This window comes from Loxodonta africana, chromosome X (genome assembly GCF_030014295.1).
Source record: "Loxodonta africana isolate mLoxAfr1 chromosome X, mLoxAfr1.hap2, whole genome shotgun sequence".
NCBI classification, from domain to species: Eukaryota; Metazoa; Chordata; class Mammalia; order Proboscidea; family Elephantidae; genus Loxodonta; species Loxodonta africana.
The window spans coordinates 19721293-19738144 of record NC_087369.1 but is presented as its reverse complement, the minus strand read 5'-3'; the positions used below and the strand labels follow the sequence as shown (position 1 = coordinate 19738144).

Genomic DNA, 16852 nt, shown 5'->3' with positions numbered 1-16852 from the left:
AATTTATTATTCTGTGTTTTTTGGATTAATGGCAGGTTCGTTGGAGTGAAATGGAATCTCATTGTAGTTTTGATTTGCATTTCTCTAATGGCTAATGATCATGAGCATTTCTTCATGTATCTGTTAGCTACCCGAAAGTCTTCTTTAGTGAAGTGCCTGTTCATATCTTTTGCCCATGTTTTTAATTGGGTTAGTTGTCTTTTTGTAATTGAGTTTTTGCAGTATCATGTAGATTTTAGAGATCAGACCGTGGTCGAAAATGTCACAGCTAAAATTTTTTTCCCAATCTGTAGGTAATCTTTTTACTCTTTTGGTGAAGTCTTTGGATGAGCATAGGTGTTTAAGTTTTAGGAACTCCCAGTTATCTAGTTTCTCTTCTTCATTGTTAATGATGTTTTGTATACTCTTTATGGCATGTATTAGGGCTCCTAACATTGTCCCTATTTTTTCTTCCATGATCTTTATTGTTTTAGATTTTACATTTAGGTCTTTGATCCATTTTGAGTTCGTTTTTCTGCATGGTGTGAGGTATGGGTCTTGTTAAATTTTTTTGCAGATGGATATCCGGTTATGCCAGCACTGTTTGTTAAAAAGACTGTCTTTTCCCCATTTAACTGACTTTGGGCCTTTGTCAAATATCAGCTGCTCATATGTGGATGGATTTATGTCTGGATTCTCAGTTCTGTTCCATTGGTCTATGTATCTGTTGTTGTACCAGTACCAGGCTGTTTTGACTGCTATGGTGGTATAATAGGTTCTAAAATCAGGTAGAATGAGGCCTCCCACAGTGTTCTTTTTTTTTTTTAATTAACTTTCATTGTACTTTAAGTGAAAGTTTACAAATCAGGTCAGTTTCTCATACAAAAATTTACATACACCTTGCTATACACTCATAATGGCTCTCCCTCTGATGAGATACCACAGTACTTCCCTCCACTCTCCTTGTGTCCATTCGGATAGCTTCTGGCCACCTTTGCCCTCTCATCTCCCCTCCAGACAGCAGATGCCAACATAATCTCATGTGTGGACTTGATCCAAGAAGCTTGTTCTTCGCCAGTCTCATTTTCCATCCCTTATTCCAGTCCAATCCCTGTCTGAAGAGTTGGCTTTGGGACTGGTTCCTGCCCTGGGCTAACAGAAGGTCTGGGGTCCATGCCCTCCGGGGTCTCCTCAGTCCCAGTTTGACCCAGTCTGGTCTTTTTACATGAATTTGGCATCTGCATCCCACTGCCCTCCTGCTCCCTCAGGGTTTCTCTGTTGAGTTCCCTGTCAGTGCAGTCATCGGTTGTGGCTGGGCACCGTCTAGCTCTTCTGGTCTCAGGCTGATGTAGTCTCTGGTTTATGTGGCCCTTTCTGTCTCTTGGACCCATGATTACCTTGTGTCTTTGGTGTTCTCCATTCTCCTTTGCTCCATGTGGGTTGAGACCAATTGATGCATCTTAGATGGCTGCTTGCTAGCATTTAAGACCCCAGACGCCACTCTCCAAAGTGGTATGCAGAATGTTATCTTAGTAGATTTTATTATGCCAATTGACTTAGGTATCCCCTGAAACCATGGTCCCCAAAGCCCTGCCCCTGCTACACTGGCCTTCAAAGCATTCAGTTTATTCAGGAAACTTCTTTGTTTTTGGTTTAGTCCATTTGTGTTGACCTCTCCTTTGTTGTGTGTCATCTTTCCCTTCACCTGAAATGAAACTTACCTACTCTGTAATTAGTGAATACCCCTCTCCCTCCCTCCTGCCCTTCCCCCTCTTGTAGTCATCAAAGAGTATTTTCTTCTCTGCTTAAACTGTTTCTTCAGTTCTTACAATACTGGTCTTATACAATATTTGTCCTTTTGCAATTGACTGATTTCACTCAGCATAATGTCTTCCAGATTTCTCCATGTTATGAAATGTTTCATGGATTCAACATTGTTCTTTATCAATGCGTAGTATTCCATTGTGTGAATATACCATAGCTTATTTATCCATTCATCCTTTGATGGGCACCTTGGTTGCTTTCAACTCTTTGCTATTGTAAACAGTGCTGCCATGAACATGGGTGTGCATATATCTGTTCGTGTAAAGGCTCTTATTTCTCTAGGATATATTCCAAGAAGTGGGATTGCTGGATATTATGGTAGTTCTATTTCTAGCTTTTTATGGATGCGCCAGATCGATTTCCAAAGTGGTTGTACCATTTTACATTCCCACCAGCAGTGAATAAGTGTTCCAGTCTCTCCACAACCTCTCCAACATTTATTCTTTTGTGTTTTTTGGATTAAGGCCAGCCTCGTTGCAGTGAGATGGAATCTCATTGCAGTTTTAATTTGCATTTCTCTAATGGCTAATGATTGAGAGCATTTTCTCAGGTATCTGTTAGCCGCCTGAATGTCTTCGTTAGTGAAGTGTCTGTTCATATTCTTTGCCCATTTTTTAATTGGGCTGTTTGTCTTTTTGTGGTTGAGTTTTAGCAGAATCATGTAGATTTTAGAGATCAGGTGCTGGTCGGAGATGTCGTAGCTGAAATTTTTTTCCTAGTCTGTAGGTAGTCTTTCTACTCTTTTGGTGAAGTCTTTAGATGAGCATAGTTGTTTGATTTTTAGGAGCTCCCAGTTATCTGGTTTCTCTTCAGCATTTTTAGTAATGTTTTGTATTCTGTTTAGGCTATGTATTAGGGCTCCTAATGTTGTCCCTATTTTTTCTTCCAGGATCTTTATCATTTTAGACTTCATGTTTAGGTCTTTGATCCATTTTGAGTTCGTTTTTGTCCATGGTGTGAGGTATGGGTCTTGTTTCATTTTTTTGCAGATGGATATCCAGTTATGCCAGTACCATTTGTTAAAAAGACTATCTTTTCCCCAATTAACTGATACTGAGACTTTGTCAAATATCAGTTGCTCATATGTGAATGGATTTATATCTGGATTCTCAGTTCTGTTCCATTGGTCTATATGTCTGTTGTTGTACCAGTATCAGGTTGTTTTGAGTACTGTGGCGGTATAATAGGTTCTAAAATCAGGCAGACTGAGACCTCCCACTTTGTTCTTCTTTTTCTGTAATGCTTTTCTTATCCAGGGCCTCTTTCCCTCCCATATGAAGTTGGTGATTTGTTTCTCCATCTCATTAAAGAATGTCATTGGGATTTGGATTGGAATTGCATTAAATGTATAGATCCCTTTTGGTAGAATAGACATTTTTATAGTGCTAAGTCTTCCTATCCACGAGAAGGTATATTCTTCCACTTATGTAAGTCTCTTGGTTTCTTGCAGAAGTGTACTGTAGTTTTCTTTGTATAAGTCCTTTACGTCTCTGGTAAGACTTATTCCTAAGTATTTTATTTTCTTGGGGGCTACTGTAAATGGCATTGATTGGTGATTTCATCTTTGATGTTCTTTTTGTTGGTGTAGAGGAATCCAACTGATTTTTGTATATTTATCTTGTATCCTGATACTCTGCTGACCTCTTCTATTAGTTTCAGTAGTTTTCTGGAGGATTCCTTAGGGTTTTCTGTATATAAGATCATGTCATCTGCAAATAGAGATACTTTGATGTCTTCCTTGCCAATCTGGATGCCATTTATTTCTTTTTCTGGCCTAATTGCTCTGGCTAGGACTTCCAGCACAATGTTGAATAAGAGTGATGGTAAAGGGCATCCTTGTCTGGTTCCCGATCTCAGTGGGAATGTTTTCAGGCTCTCTCCATTTAGGGTGATGTTGGCTGTTGGATTTGTATAAATGCCCTTTATTATGTTAAGGAATTTTCCTTCTATGCCTATTTTTCTGAGAGTTTCCATCATGAATGAGTGTTGAACTTTGTCAAATGCCTTTTCTGCATCAATTGATAAAATCATGTGATTCTTGTTTTTTGTTTTATTTATGTGGTACAAAAAATGTGGTGGATTATATTAATTGTTTTTCTAATGTTGAACCATCCCTGCATACCTGGTATGAATCCCACTTGGTCATGGTGAATTATTTTTTGATATGTTGTTGAATTCTATTGGCTAGAATTTTGTTGAGGATTTTTGCATCTATGTTCATGAGGGTTATAGGTCTATAATTTTCTTTTCCCTTTTCAATCTCTTCATTTGTTATGGGTCTATTTAGTTGTTCTACCTCTGTTTATGTTAGTTTAGGTAGGTAGTGTGTTTCTAGGAATTCGTCTGTTTCTTCTAGGTTTTCGGATTTGTTTGAGTATAGTTTTTCATCGTAATCTGATATGATTCTTTTAATTTCAGTTGGGTCCGTTGTAATATCGCCCATCTCATTTCTTATTTGGATTATTTGCTTGCTCTCTTGCTTTTCCTTTGTTGGTTTGGCCAATAGCTTATTAATTTTGTTAATTTTTTCAAAGAACCAGCTTTCGGTCTTGTTAATTCTTATCAATTGTTTTTCTGTCTTCTATTTCATTTAATTCTGGTCTAATTTTTATTGTTTGCTTTCTTCTGGTGCCTGAGGGTTTCTTTTGTTGCTCTCTTTCTATTCAAGTTGTAGGTATAATCCTTTGATTTTGGCTCTTCTTTTTGGATGTGTGCATTTATTGATATAAATTGACCTCTCAGCACTGCTTTTGCTATGTCCCAAAGGTTCTGATAGGAAGTGTTTTCATTCTCATTGGATTGTATGAATTTCTTTATTCCATCCTTAATACCTTCTATAACCTTGTGTTTTTTGAGCAGGGTATTTTTCAGTTTCCAAGTGTTTGGTTGCTTTTCCCTTCTTTTTCTGTTATTGATTTCTACTTTTATGGTCTTATGGTCAGAGAAGCTGCTTTGTAATATTTCAGTGTTTTGGATTCTGGTAAGGCTTGCTTTATGACCTAATATGTGGTCTATTCTAGAGAATGTTCCGTGTGCACTAGAAAAGAAAGTATACTTGGCTGCTGTTGGGTGGAGTGTTCTGTATATGTCTATGAGGTCAATTTGGTTGATTGTGGCATTTAGATCTTCCACGTCTTTATTGACCTCTTTTCTAGATGTCCTGTCCTTCACCGAAAGTGGTGTGTTGAAGCCTCCTACTATTATTGTGGAGCTATCTCACTTTGCAATGCTGCTAGAGTTTGTTTTATGTATCTTGCAGCCCTGTGATTGGGTGCATAAATATTTAATATGGTTATATCCTCCTGGTATAAAAAAAAATTTATCATCCCTTTAATCATTACATAGTGTCCTTCCTCATCCTTTGTGGTAGATTTAACTTTAAAATCTATTTTGTCAGAAATTAATATTGCCAGTGTTTGTTTGATTTATTTTTTTCCATCCTTTGAGTTTTAGTTTGTGTCTCCATGTCTAAGGTGTGTCTCTTGTGGGCAGCATATAGATGGATCATATTTTTTTTTTTATCCACTTTGCCATTTTTTGTCACTTTATTGATGCATTTAGTCCATTTAGATTCAGCTTAATTATGTATAGGTATGGATTTAGTGCCGCCATTTTGATGTCTTTTTTAGTGTGTTGTAGACAGTTTCTTTTTCCCACTTAGTTTTTTGTGCTGAGTAGTTCATATATTGTCTTTTCCTCATATTCACTGTTGTTGATTTTGCTTCTGCTGAGTATTTTTTTCTTGTATTTCATTTTGATGTGTAGGATAGTTTATCTCCTTTGTGGTTACCTTAATATTTACCCGTTTTTCTAAATTTAAACCTAACTTTTATTTCTTTATGTCGCCTTGTCTTCCTCTCCTTTTGAAAGATCTATGACTACATTTCTCAGTCCCTCTTTATTGTTTTAATATTGTCTTCTTTTACATAATAATATTGCTGTTTCCCTGTTTTGAGCGTTTATCTTGGTTTATTTTTTTGATTTCCCTGTCTGGGTTGGCATCTGGTTGCTCTATACAGTGCCCTAGTCTTGGGTTCATACCTGATATTATTGATTTTCTACATAAAAACTCCATTTGGTATTTCTTGTAGTTTTAGTTTGGTTTTTATGAATTCCCTAAACTTCTGTTTATCTGGAAATGTCCTAATTTCACCTTTATATTTGAGAGACAGTTTTGCTGGATATGTGATTCTTGGCTGGCAATTATTTTCCTTCGATTTTTTATATAAGTCATCCCACTGCCTACTTGCCTGTGTGGTTTCAGTCGAGTAGTCCAAGCTTATTCTTATTTATTCTGTTTCGTAGGTGACTTTTCGTTTATCCCTAGCTGCTCTTAAAATTCTCTCTTTTTCTTTCGTTTTGGCATGTTTGGTTATAATATGTCTTGGTGACTTTCTTTTAACATCTACCTTATGTGGAGGTCGACGAGCATCTTGGATAGATATCTTCTCATTTTTCACAGTATCAGGGAAGTTTTCTGCCTACTAATCCTCAACAATTCTCTCTGTATTTTCTGTTATCCCTCCGTGTTCTGGTACTCCAATCACTCTTAGGTTATTTCTCTTGATAGATTCCCACATGATTCTTAAAGTTTCTTCATTTTTATAAATTCCTTTATCTGATTTTTCTTGGAATATATTGGTGCCAAGTGCTTTATCTTCAAGTTCACCAATTCTGCCTTCCACTTGCTTAGTTCTGCTCCTCTGACTTTCTGTTGAGTTGTCTAACTCTGTAATTTTATTGTTAATCTTCTGAATTTCTTATTCCTGTCTGTCTATGGATTTTTTCAGCTTATTAAATTTTTCATTATGTTCCTGGATAATCTTTCTAATTTCTTCATTTGCTTTATCTGTGTGTTCCTTGGCTTGTGCTGCGTATTGCCTGATTGCCTTTCTGATGTCTTGAAGGGTCCTGTATATTCATCTTTTGTATTCTGCCTCCGGTAATTCCAGGAGTGCACTTTCATCTAGAAGATCCCTGGATTCTTTGTTTTCAGAGTTTGTTGAAGTGATCATGGTCTGTTTCTTTATGTGATTTGATATTGACTGTTTTCTCCGAGCCATATATAAGGTATTATATTATTTTATGCTTGCTCACTGTATCCTAGCTTCTTGCCTTGTTTTCTTTTGTTATGCCCAGATGAGCTGCTTGAGTGAGCTGGCTTGATTATTTTCACCCTTGAAGTTCTGACGTCCTATCCCCAGATGGCTAGAGGTGTGATCACATATCAGTCTAGGAGTGCATTCACTTTTCTTGTATGAATTCAGTTCAGGTTTCCAGGTAGCCGTTCATCAAGTGTGTGGTACGGGCTCTGTCCTACAGTCTTAGAGGGTCAGGGGTGATTGATGTAAGTACCGGTATCTGGTTGCAGCAGGAGATCATGCCTTGAACAAGGCAGGGGGCTGAGAATCATCTCCCAAGTGTGTCTGAGGAAAGCGCATCCCTCTTCCCTAGAGTGTACAGGTGGGTGGGTTCTGAAGATGGATCATGTGCACCCAAAGTTTTTGGTTGTAGGGACCAGAAGGTATCAGTTATCCTTGGACCCCTGTCGCAGGTGGCTGGGTTATCTGAGTGAACCATCGGTTCTCAGGCTCCTAATGTGGGTAGATGAGGACCCTGTTTAATAGTCAAAGCGGTGTCAAACATTAAACACCCACCTCTCCACTGCATAGCTGGAACAGTTGTAGTCTGCCAACAAGGTCCTATTCTTCTGAAATAGGCCCACACAGGTCCATGCAAGGGGGGAATTGTACTCAAAGTTCACGGACCGTTTATGCCTGGACAGGAGCTGCTTCTGTCCTGAGCTCCCCCAGTTAGTGGAGCTGGCAAATTATCTTTTCCCCCAACTGCGAATTTATCCCTTCTCCAAGGCTGGGAGGATGGCTGTAGGCACTCAACAGGGCCTATCTGAGGCCCAGGGAAATGAACAGCTGCTGAACCTGGCTTGGGAGCCGGGGGCGCAGTAAGATACACGCAAGTACTTAGCTTTTGCCTAGAGTGCCGTTCTTCTGTGGCTCTGGAGGTGTGAGTAGGCTGTGTGGCTAGCTGCTTCTCCCTGAGGAAAGTGTGTCCGAACGCTAGTACTAGCCCACCGTAGCCGCTCCTGGGAATGGTGCCTGAGGACTCCTGGTAATTCAGGTCCGGTAACCTCTCTCCGCTTTTTTGAACGATCTCTTCCTCCCCTGCCACTCAGTTCATATTCTAACTTTGCCTTTGATGTTCAGAGCTCCTAGCTTGTCATGAATATACTCGTTTCACTTTTTTTTTGGGGGGGGGTCTTTTTTGTAAGAGGGCTTGCCAGAAGTGTCTGTATTCCGCCATCTTGTCCCTGCCTCCAGCATAGTATAGTCTTTATACCTAAGATATATAAATGAAGTAATAAACAAACAAACAAAAAACCAATCGCAGTGCCTTCAAGTTGATTCCGAGTCATAGAGACCTTGTAGGACAGGGTAGAACTGCCTCATAGAGTTTCCAGGGAGCGCCTGGCAGATTTGAACTGCCGACCCTTTGATTAGTAGGCGTAGCACTTAACCATTATGCCACCATGGTTTCCAAGTGAAGTAATAGAGCTTTCAAAACCAACTCTGTGAAATTTTAAATTTGGACAAAGCAAGATGTAGAGAGTTTCTTACTTGTGTCGATGGTACCCAACATAGTTCTGAATTCGAGCCTGATGTTAGTAGATTTCTCTTCGGTTCCTTCCTTTATACATGTTCATATTCAACACATTTGAGCAACACTTGTGTTTCAGAACAAACTAAAGAAACCTGGCTTATAGCTCCCTTTGTAAGCACTTATCATCTAACCCAGTTGCTTTCAAACTTTTTGTTCACTGCAACCCATGGTAAGAAGTACATTTTACATTGTGACACAGTACATGTACATGGGACCTGGTATATGCGTGTGTGTGTGTGTGTGTGTGTATGAGAGTAAAACAACAAAAGGAAAAGTTTCAGAAATAGAAATACTTACTCTTCCTCTGAGTTGCATTCCAATGTTGTCTAATCTATTGCATATCTTTTTAAAGTGCTGCTAACAGTGATTTCATGACCTAGTAATTGGTCACAACTTGCAATTTCAATATCACTGAGCCCAAAAAACAAAAAAAGACCAAAGTCCAAATTCTTCCTGTCTTATGGTAAAGCAAAGCAAAACAGAATTTGTAACCAATTCAGAAATGAAGCTTTTTGTAGAAGAAAGTGTTTTTCTAATTAAAACTTTTAGTAAGAGGGGAAAAAAGTGAGTTTTATAGTTCCCTAATATCTGGAATGGAAGCCCTGGTGGCATAGTGGTTAAGAGCTACAGCTGCTAATGAAAAGGTTGGCAGTTCGAATCTACCAGGTACTCCTTGGAAACCCTTTGGGGCAGTTTTGCTCTGTCCTTTAGGGTTACTATGAGTCAGAATCGATTTGATGGCAATGGGTTAATACCTGGAATAGATTAATTCCTTTAAATTTCATTAAATTGCTATTCTATGTATTTCATCTCATTTTTATTCTTTACTGAGTTATATAAAAAGTCAAGATGTCATTTGTAGTTAAAAGAATATTCAGTGCGTGTTGGACATAGTATCCACATAGGGCGTATTTTAACAGTTTTCCCATAATACTCAAAGTTCTAGTCCTTTGTAGGAGGGCAGTCATGTGAGTTCTTTCAGCCAAGAGAATACAGTAGAGTCATTGTTGGGGGGGCGGGGGCAGAGCCAACCCCAAAAAGTAGAAGCTGATAAGAAAGCATATTTTACTTTAATATAAGGAGAAAATGAACTTGGAGAAGTAGAAGAGTTAAAACAGACAAAGTGACCAGTGTTGATAAGAGGTTCCTGCGCTAGTATGAGGTCTGGGCGTTATGGCCTCTAATAGAATTGCTTTGAAAGTATTGTTTCATTATAAACTATTTTAACCAGACAGAAATGTACAGAAAATAATACAACAATTTAACAAACACCTGTCCTCTGCCCATTGCAGAGAGAAACGTTTTTGCATTTTGTGCTCCAGGTTTTTTTTTTCTTTTTAATAATCAAGCATTACTGATATAATTAAAACTCCATCCTATCATTCCTTTCCCCTCTCTTCTTCCCCAGAGGTAATCACAGCCCTGGAGTTGTATATATCATTCCCATGCATATTTTATACTTTTGTTACATATGTTAATAGATCTATAAATAATGTATAATATAGCTTTGTAGTTGTTTTAATGCATATAAATGGGGGTCTATAGTAGTATATGTATACTTGTACAAATTTTTTTATCATTCAGCATTATGGTTTTTGAGATCTCGTTCATGCATTTCAACGGCTGATTGGTATTCCATTAAATGAACAAACCAGTTTACTTTTCTATTCTAGTATAATTTCTTATCCTAAGATTTTGTTATTTGGGAGAAACTCTTCTGGACATTGGTAGTCAGAGATAAGTCTGCCCAGTAGCCAAAGGTGATATTTAGAAGCTCTCTGATCAGTGTCATTTAAGAGCTCTTTAGAAAATAATTTATATGGAGAAAATTTGTAGGCTGCAGATTTGCAATCATCAAACAGTTCTTACTCCTTACACCTCCTGTCTGTTTCTACATAAGACAAAACTGTAAAATCTTAGAGGAAGTACGTTATAGGTCCTGTACTGCAGCTTCTCACCCAGAGCAGGAATTCCCATCTCGCCATGAAAGGTCGTCGCCTCCCCTTGACTGGAATACTGCCACTGATGAGGTGCTCTCTGTAAGAGAGCATTTTAAAAGAGCTCTTCTAATTCATGGGAAAGATCTTCCTTCCACTAACTGAAGATTCACCTCCCACATAATACACATGTGTTGTAGTTATCCCCTCTGGAACTAGAGTAAATCTAACCACTTTTTCACATAATAGGCCTTCAGGTATTTAAAGACAGCTATGACTTCCTGCTGGGTTGTTACGAATAATAAATACACCCTCCTCCCTTTCAAGTTCAGAACCAAATTAGAAACAGCCACTAGAATCAGGCAGGTGGAGATGAACATAGCAGCTTTGTTTTTGAATTGTACATGCCCAATCCTTCCAAACTTTCCACTTTGGAGATCCCTCCACATGGAAGCTTGAGGGTGGGATAGTTAAGTGTTTACCCAATCTTTCCCCTGTCTTAGACATTCACAGTTAAATGTCTCTGTTTCTTAAGTCATTCCTGATATAAATATTTTCCTGATCCCTCATGATCCAATTCACTGACTTATGGACATACTTGATAGTCTACAAAAGACAAAGTCTCAGATGTGCTCAAATTAGTCCAGAATGTAATAGTACTGTTGCGTCTCTTACGTTAACGCAGCCTGAGATGACATTGGCCACTTAAATTTCTGGTCAATTAAGACACCTAGATGTTTTTATATACTGATATTTATCCAGTACTTACACTGTTAGTATTTAGGCTGTTACTCTTTATACTGTAGGTATATTTTAATGTAAGTGTAGGATTTTATATTTATTCTTGCCACATTTTATCCTGCTAGTATAGACCAACGTTCCCCAGACTGTGTAATTGGTGGGTGGATGTTAATTAGGCACCTATTAATTAGACAGCTAATAGTTAGGAAAGATCTTAATCTGGCAACACAAGGGCCTCAGTTGATAAATGTTTCGTTTAGCCCTCAGTTTTGAAAAAAATGTGTTGAATGTCTTTAGATGGGTCAAGTACACTCAGAGCTCCAGTCCTGACCCTCTGTTACCTTAATGCCCTGCCACTGCCTTCATTTATGACCCCGCCTAGCCATCTGCATGTGCAACCTTTGAATAAGTGAAATGAAGTTACATGGTTTTTTACTGTGTGGTTTTTTTTAAAAGAGCATTTAATATGCTTATGTGCTATAGGGTTGCTATGAGTCAGAATCGACTCTCGACAGCAGTGGTTTTTTTTGGGGGGGTGGTTTATGTGCAATGTAAATTCCCACGTGGGGACTACAGAGTGTAGCATTTCTCATTTGCCCAACCAGAATCTTTTTTTCCCCAAGAAACTTTAGGCTCCTTCCTGCAGACTGTTGAAAGCTTTGCAAGTGCTACTTTTGTCTTCTAGTGAGTGAGTCATCTATCCCAGCTTCGCTGCCACGAGCAGGTGGGACAAGCCTGCTTTCCATAACTTCTTTTATGTTCATGGAAATCCAGCAGGCTAGAGCCTCATACTGAATCCAGTGACATATCGCCTAAAACCTCCCAGGCTGCCACTGATCGATTAGTTAGCCGTTTGGGTATGAAGCCTTTTAACTTTGTCACATACCTTGCTAAAAAATTGAGTTATATGCTGCGTTTGTGGCAGTGTCCTGATTTATCACCCTACGGAAAACCAGAAATGAGATAACGTAGTCAATGACTGCTGGCTTCCACTGTTCAGCAGATCTTTTCCCAAGGGTACTTAGAATATTGCCTGACGAACTATCCAGGGGCAACTCTGCTCTGCTACTAACATGTCTCTTCCTCACTTTCCCATTTGGCCTCCCACTAATTGCTACGTCACATTTCCTTGTAGTTTGCCTCTGACGGCAAGATCTAAAGGCCCTCATTCCTTTTGTCAGAGGTAAACCAAGCAGTACCAAAAAATGTAGCATTTCTAGCATCTTGCCTCTAAAAGTGTGAAAGACACTGTGGCCTCTTGTGTTACCAAGCCTCAGCATGCCTCTATTGGATATAATGAATAAATAATCTGTTAGATGCATGTTTGCTGTTGTTGTTGTTAGGTGCCGTCGAGTTGGTTCTGACTCATAGCGACCTTGTGCACGACAGAACAAAACACTGCCCGGTCCTGAGCCATCCTTACAGTCGTTGTTCTGCATGTTTACAAATTGAATAATAATAAATGTTTACATTAAGTACCTAAGGCAGCAGAGCATTTCTAGTCTAGTCTATAGTAAGATCATGGGAGATTTTGTTGTTTTAATGGGATTTAAGCTGATGATATTTCATGTTATCCTTTATAGTCCATGTGTTTTAAATAGTTAAAGTCTAATGACTCTTTCACAGACACATCTATAGAGCTAAATTGATTTTAACTTCTGTTTTTGGAACTTTGCCACCAGAGTTTCTCCAAGACAACTTCCCAACCTTTGATCTAGCAGAAACTGGATATGACTGGAAGATGTGTGTCACAGCTGTCAATAACTTTCTCCGTAGTCTTAGATATGACCTCAAGAAGGCTGCAGCGAAGTCACAGCCGCTTCCAGCAACGACCTCTTCCACAGAGCCACGGCCAGGTGATACCGACTGACTATCTGAAGCACTTGAATGTCAGTCATACCATTTAAAAAAAAAAAAAAAAAGCTGTTGCATCATTTTGTAAGTTTCTCAAGTTACAGTTCCAAAATTAGTTTGTTGTAGTGATAGAGTAGTTCTGCATTCACACCTGAGGAAATAGCCAAAATTCTTTCTGCCCACACGGGAGGCGGGATTGCAATAGGAAGAGGTATAATGTCTCATCTCATGAGCAAAGCAATGAGCAGTACTCTGATAAGAACCTCTGAGGAAATGGTGGTAAACTTCTAAAGGTCGTTGTCATTGCTGTTTGAATGGAAAATGAGCGTAGCAGATTTAGCACTTCCTGACAGGACATCTCAGTAACTGTGAAGCAAATATAGGTGATTAGGCAGAGAGCCATTGTGAGAGAGGCAAGCCGTGATTCTGGGTGGAGTAACTTCCACAGAGTAGACAGTAAGTGTGTGTCAAGTGAAGCATAAAATCTGTTGTGTCCAAGGAGTGGTATGTTTTACATGTATTCAAAACCTCCATGTTAGCTTTCTTATACACCCATCAGTAAAGGAACCGTAGAGTTGGCATCACATCATTTGACCTAAACTTTCAAGAGAACTGTTCTTTTGATTTACTCCTGATCAGAACAGCATTCTTTTGGATAACTCCTGATAACATTTGATCACAGAAGTATTCTCAGAGTCAACGTAAAAGATCATATTGGGAGACTTTTTGGTTCTGGTAAAGTAATTTTAAATTTCGGAATAGAGCACTATGAATAATAGGAAGCTGACCAAATTCAGACGCTAAAATTCTTGTTGGTTTCTGAAACGTCTGGGTGAAGGTTTAGTGTGTTTTTCTGATAGATCCTACTAGTTGAAATGCATACAAGTAAATCTTAAAGTGTTTAAATGAAAAAATTATTGATGAGAAGTTCATTTAGAAAGAATAAGTCTTGAAGAACAGGCAGGGTTATTAGAGAATTAAAAAATCCATTTTGTTCATGCATAGTATTTTGTTTTAACTCAAGCACTATTTTAAAGAAAGTTCTCGAATGTCTGAGCCATACAAAATGCTGTGTAAACTCACTGTTTCATCATTTGTGATTAAGAAACATTTTGTCAGTTACAGTGCTGTCTTTCAGCTTTCAACCTATTGAATAGTCCTCAGTTACGGTTGTTTATAGCATTCTTAATTTTTGTTCAAAAAGGAATTTTTTTCCCTTGCTAGTTAGAGTTCAGACATCAGTTATGGTCATTTGCTTGCGACTCATGTCTTAAATAATTGACATCAGTTTGCTCTTTTGATAAGGTAGAGAAGGAAATTCAATAGACAGTAATAAGTATGTCAGCCAAACAACGTAATTTGTGTGAAAATTGACAAGTCCTGTTATTTTTGTGGTTTTTGAGATGGTTTAAGATGTTTCTGTGTGACCAATTTGTAGAATAGCTACATATATCTTCATATGATAGATGGTTTGAAAAGTCAACTTTTAGAGTATTAGTAAAATATAGTTTTACAAAGATAGGATATAAGAGATTTATTTTTAAAAACTATTCTCTAGATAATTTGCCATGTTAGCTGCCTTTACTTAATGAAAGTATGATATTTCTATATAGATCTTTAGCCACTTAGGGTAGACCTATGACAGTCTTGAAAAGTAGATAAATTCAAGTTCAGAAACTTTCCATGGAGGAGAAGAGGGTTTTGACCTGAGTTATTCAGATTAATTCATCTAAGGTAGTCTTTGGCTTCACCATCCAGTTTCACAAACCATTTTACAAACTACTGGTAATAGAGCTAGTAAGGAAAGTAAAATTACAACCTAGGCAAGAATACATTTCATATCATCTGTGCGGATTGCAAATTTTATTTGTACTTTTTTATAGCTGAAACATTCTCTGGATTAGAAACAAAACCACAAAGAAGCAAACAGTTTATGTTTACAAAAAAAATTCAAGATAGGGAACACTGAGTTGGAACCAACTGACGGTGATGGGTTTAGTTTGGTTTTGGTTTGTTTGTCCAGTAATATTTTCCAAAATGATGGAAATGATCTATAAATGTACCTTGTCCTATAAGGTAGCTACTGGGCACATACGGCTGTTGAGCACTTGAGATGTGATTAATTAGACTGAGGACCTGCGTTTAAAATTCTATCTCACTTTAACTCATTAAAATTCAAATTTAAATAGCCCCGTGCAGCTATAGTGACTACCGCATTGGATAGTACAGTTCAGAATACCCTTTATTTTTAAAAAGTGCTTAAAAGGATTCCCATGGTTTGAATCATAATTACAGACACAGAACCTCTTTAAAACTACATTTGATTGAGCAAAAATAATTTCATTAAGGTGTTTCACATCTTATTTTCTTATTATTTTAAACTAAATTAGACCTTTTCTGTCTTAAAATTTTTATTAATTTTTTTATTATGGTGGTTCATTGTCAAACATACTAAAAGCCTGTTCATGAGACTTGTTTTTGATAAATAAACATATCTCTAATGTTTTGCCTTGTTTTTGCAAATAAATATGATCAATAAACATTTAAAATTTTCTTAATACAGATGCTTAAGTTTTTTTTTAATGGACCGATTTCTTAGAACTTTTACTAATGGTATCTACAATGTTTTATGTTAATGATGATGTATATTTTTCAGCCAGTTTCATAAATGTGGCACAGTTAAAATGTTTGCTTGCTTTCTTGCTTGATAAGCAAAGCAGTATAATAGTTTAACCCGGTTGCAACAATTTACCACGGTGGTTGTAATTTTAAGGATATTGAAAACTTTGTATTTTGTCCTTCCTGGGTAAAAATATAAGTGTCATCAAAGCCTAATATTATTGTATGTCTTAATACTTATTTACATACATGGTAATATTTTTTATTTTGGCCAGCATGGCTTAGGTTTCAGCTCCATTTTTTAGTTTCCCTTATAGCCTATATCCACATCTAGCAGAATAACATCTCTGTGGCACTCTGGAACAGTGGCAATCTAACTGCATTAATATTTTTACACAAATAACGTGCACTTCCTGCATTTGTTTGCCAACCAAGTCTTCCCCGGTGAAGTGTTTTTGTAAGTGCACTATGCTAATTTTTTTTTTTTTCACAGCAACATGTGGAAGAGGACTGGCGTGGTGGTGCTTGTGAGGGTCCCTCAAGGGAAGGGCGCAGCCAGCCAAAAAAAAGGGCATGCGTTATTTGTGTAAAATATGGTAATTCTTATTTAAGAATAAAGCACTTGTCCCTCCCTCCTTTAACCCTAACTTATTTTAACTCATAAGTTGTAAAATTTGCAATGACCTTTTTCCACCATGATAGAAAATCCATGTATCCACTTTGGGATTAAATAATTGGTCATTTCAAGTAATTAGTAAAATCAGTATATGGAAGATTTATGGGTGACAGGTACAGATCTTGGTACACAAGCACAGGTGGGCAAAAAATAAACATTGTTTTTCTATAACAGCTTCGGCCTCCATGCACTGGTAGTGGAAGCTGAACCTGTTGTTCGAGGCTTTAGACTTTCCTAGAAAGGAAAGAAAGGACCCAGGGCATGAATGAAAGTGGATTTGGGAGAATACCTGGTAGATGTTTTCATCCTTTTCTCTAGAATTGCTTCTAAGTTTTAAGGGTCTTATATAATGCCAAGACCGGGGCGAGGGTTTCAGAATCAGGCCATTTTTCGTAGCCATCATCAGCTGAGATGTCCCTTTGTTCCATCTGGTCTTTCGTCACTGGCCCAAAGTGATTCTTATCCCTGTCCACAGGAATCACATACTTCACTGCTACAGATGGTGGGCGGGGGTAGGGTGAGGGGCTTTTTAGAGATGCTTGAG

The 16852-nt window shown here is 37.9% G+C and overlaps 1 protein-coding gene across 1 annotated transcript in view; it reads left to right on the top strand.

The window, feature by feature from the left end:
* Positions 1-13029, top strand: part of BEND2 (BEN domain containing 2) — a 77894-nt gene extending 64865 nt beyond the window's left edge. Inside the window, exon 14 of the mRNA XM_064278048.1 lies at positions 12842-13029. Coding sequence (XP_064134118.1) covers positions 12842-13029 — 188 coding nt within the window. The remainder of the gene's footprint in view (positions 1-12841) is intronic.
* The last annotated feature ends 3823 nt before the right edge of the window (positions 13030-16852 follow it).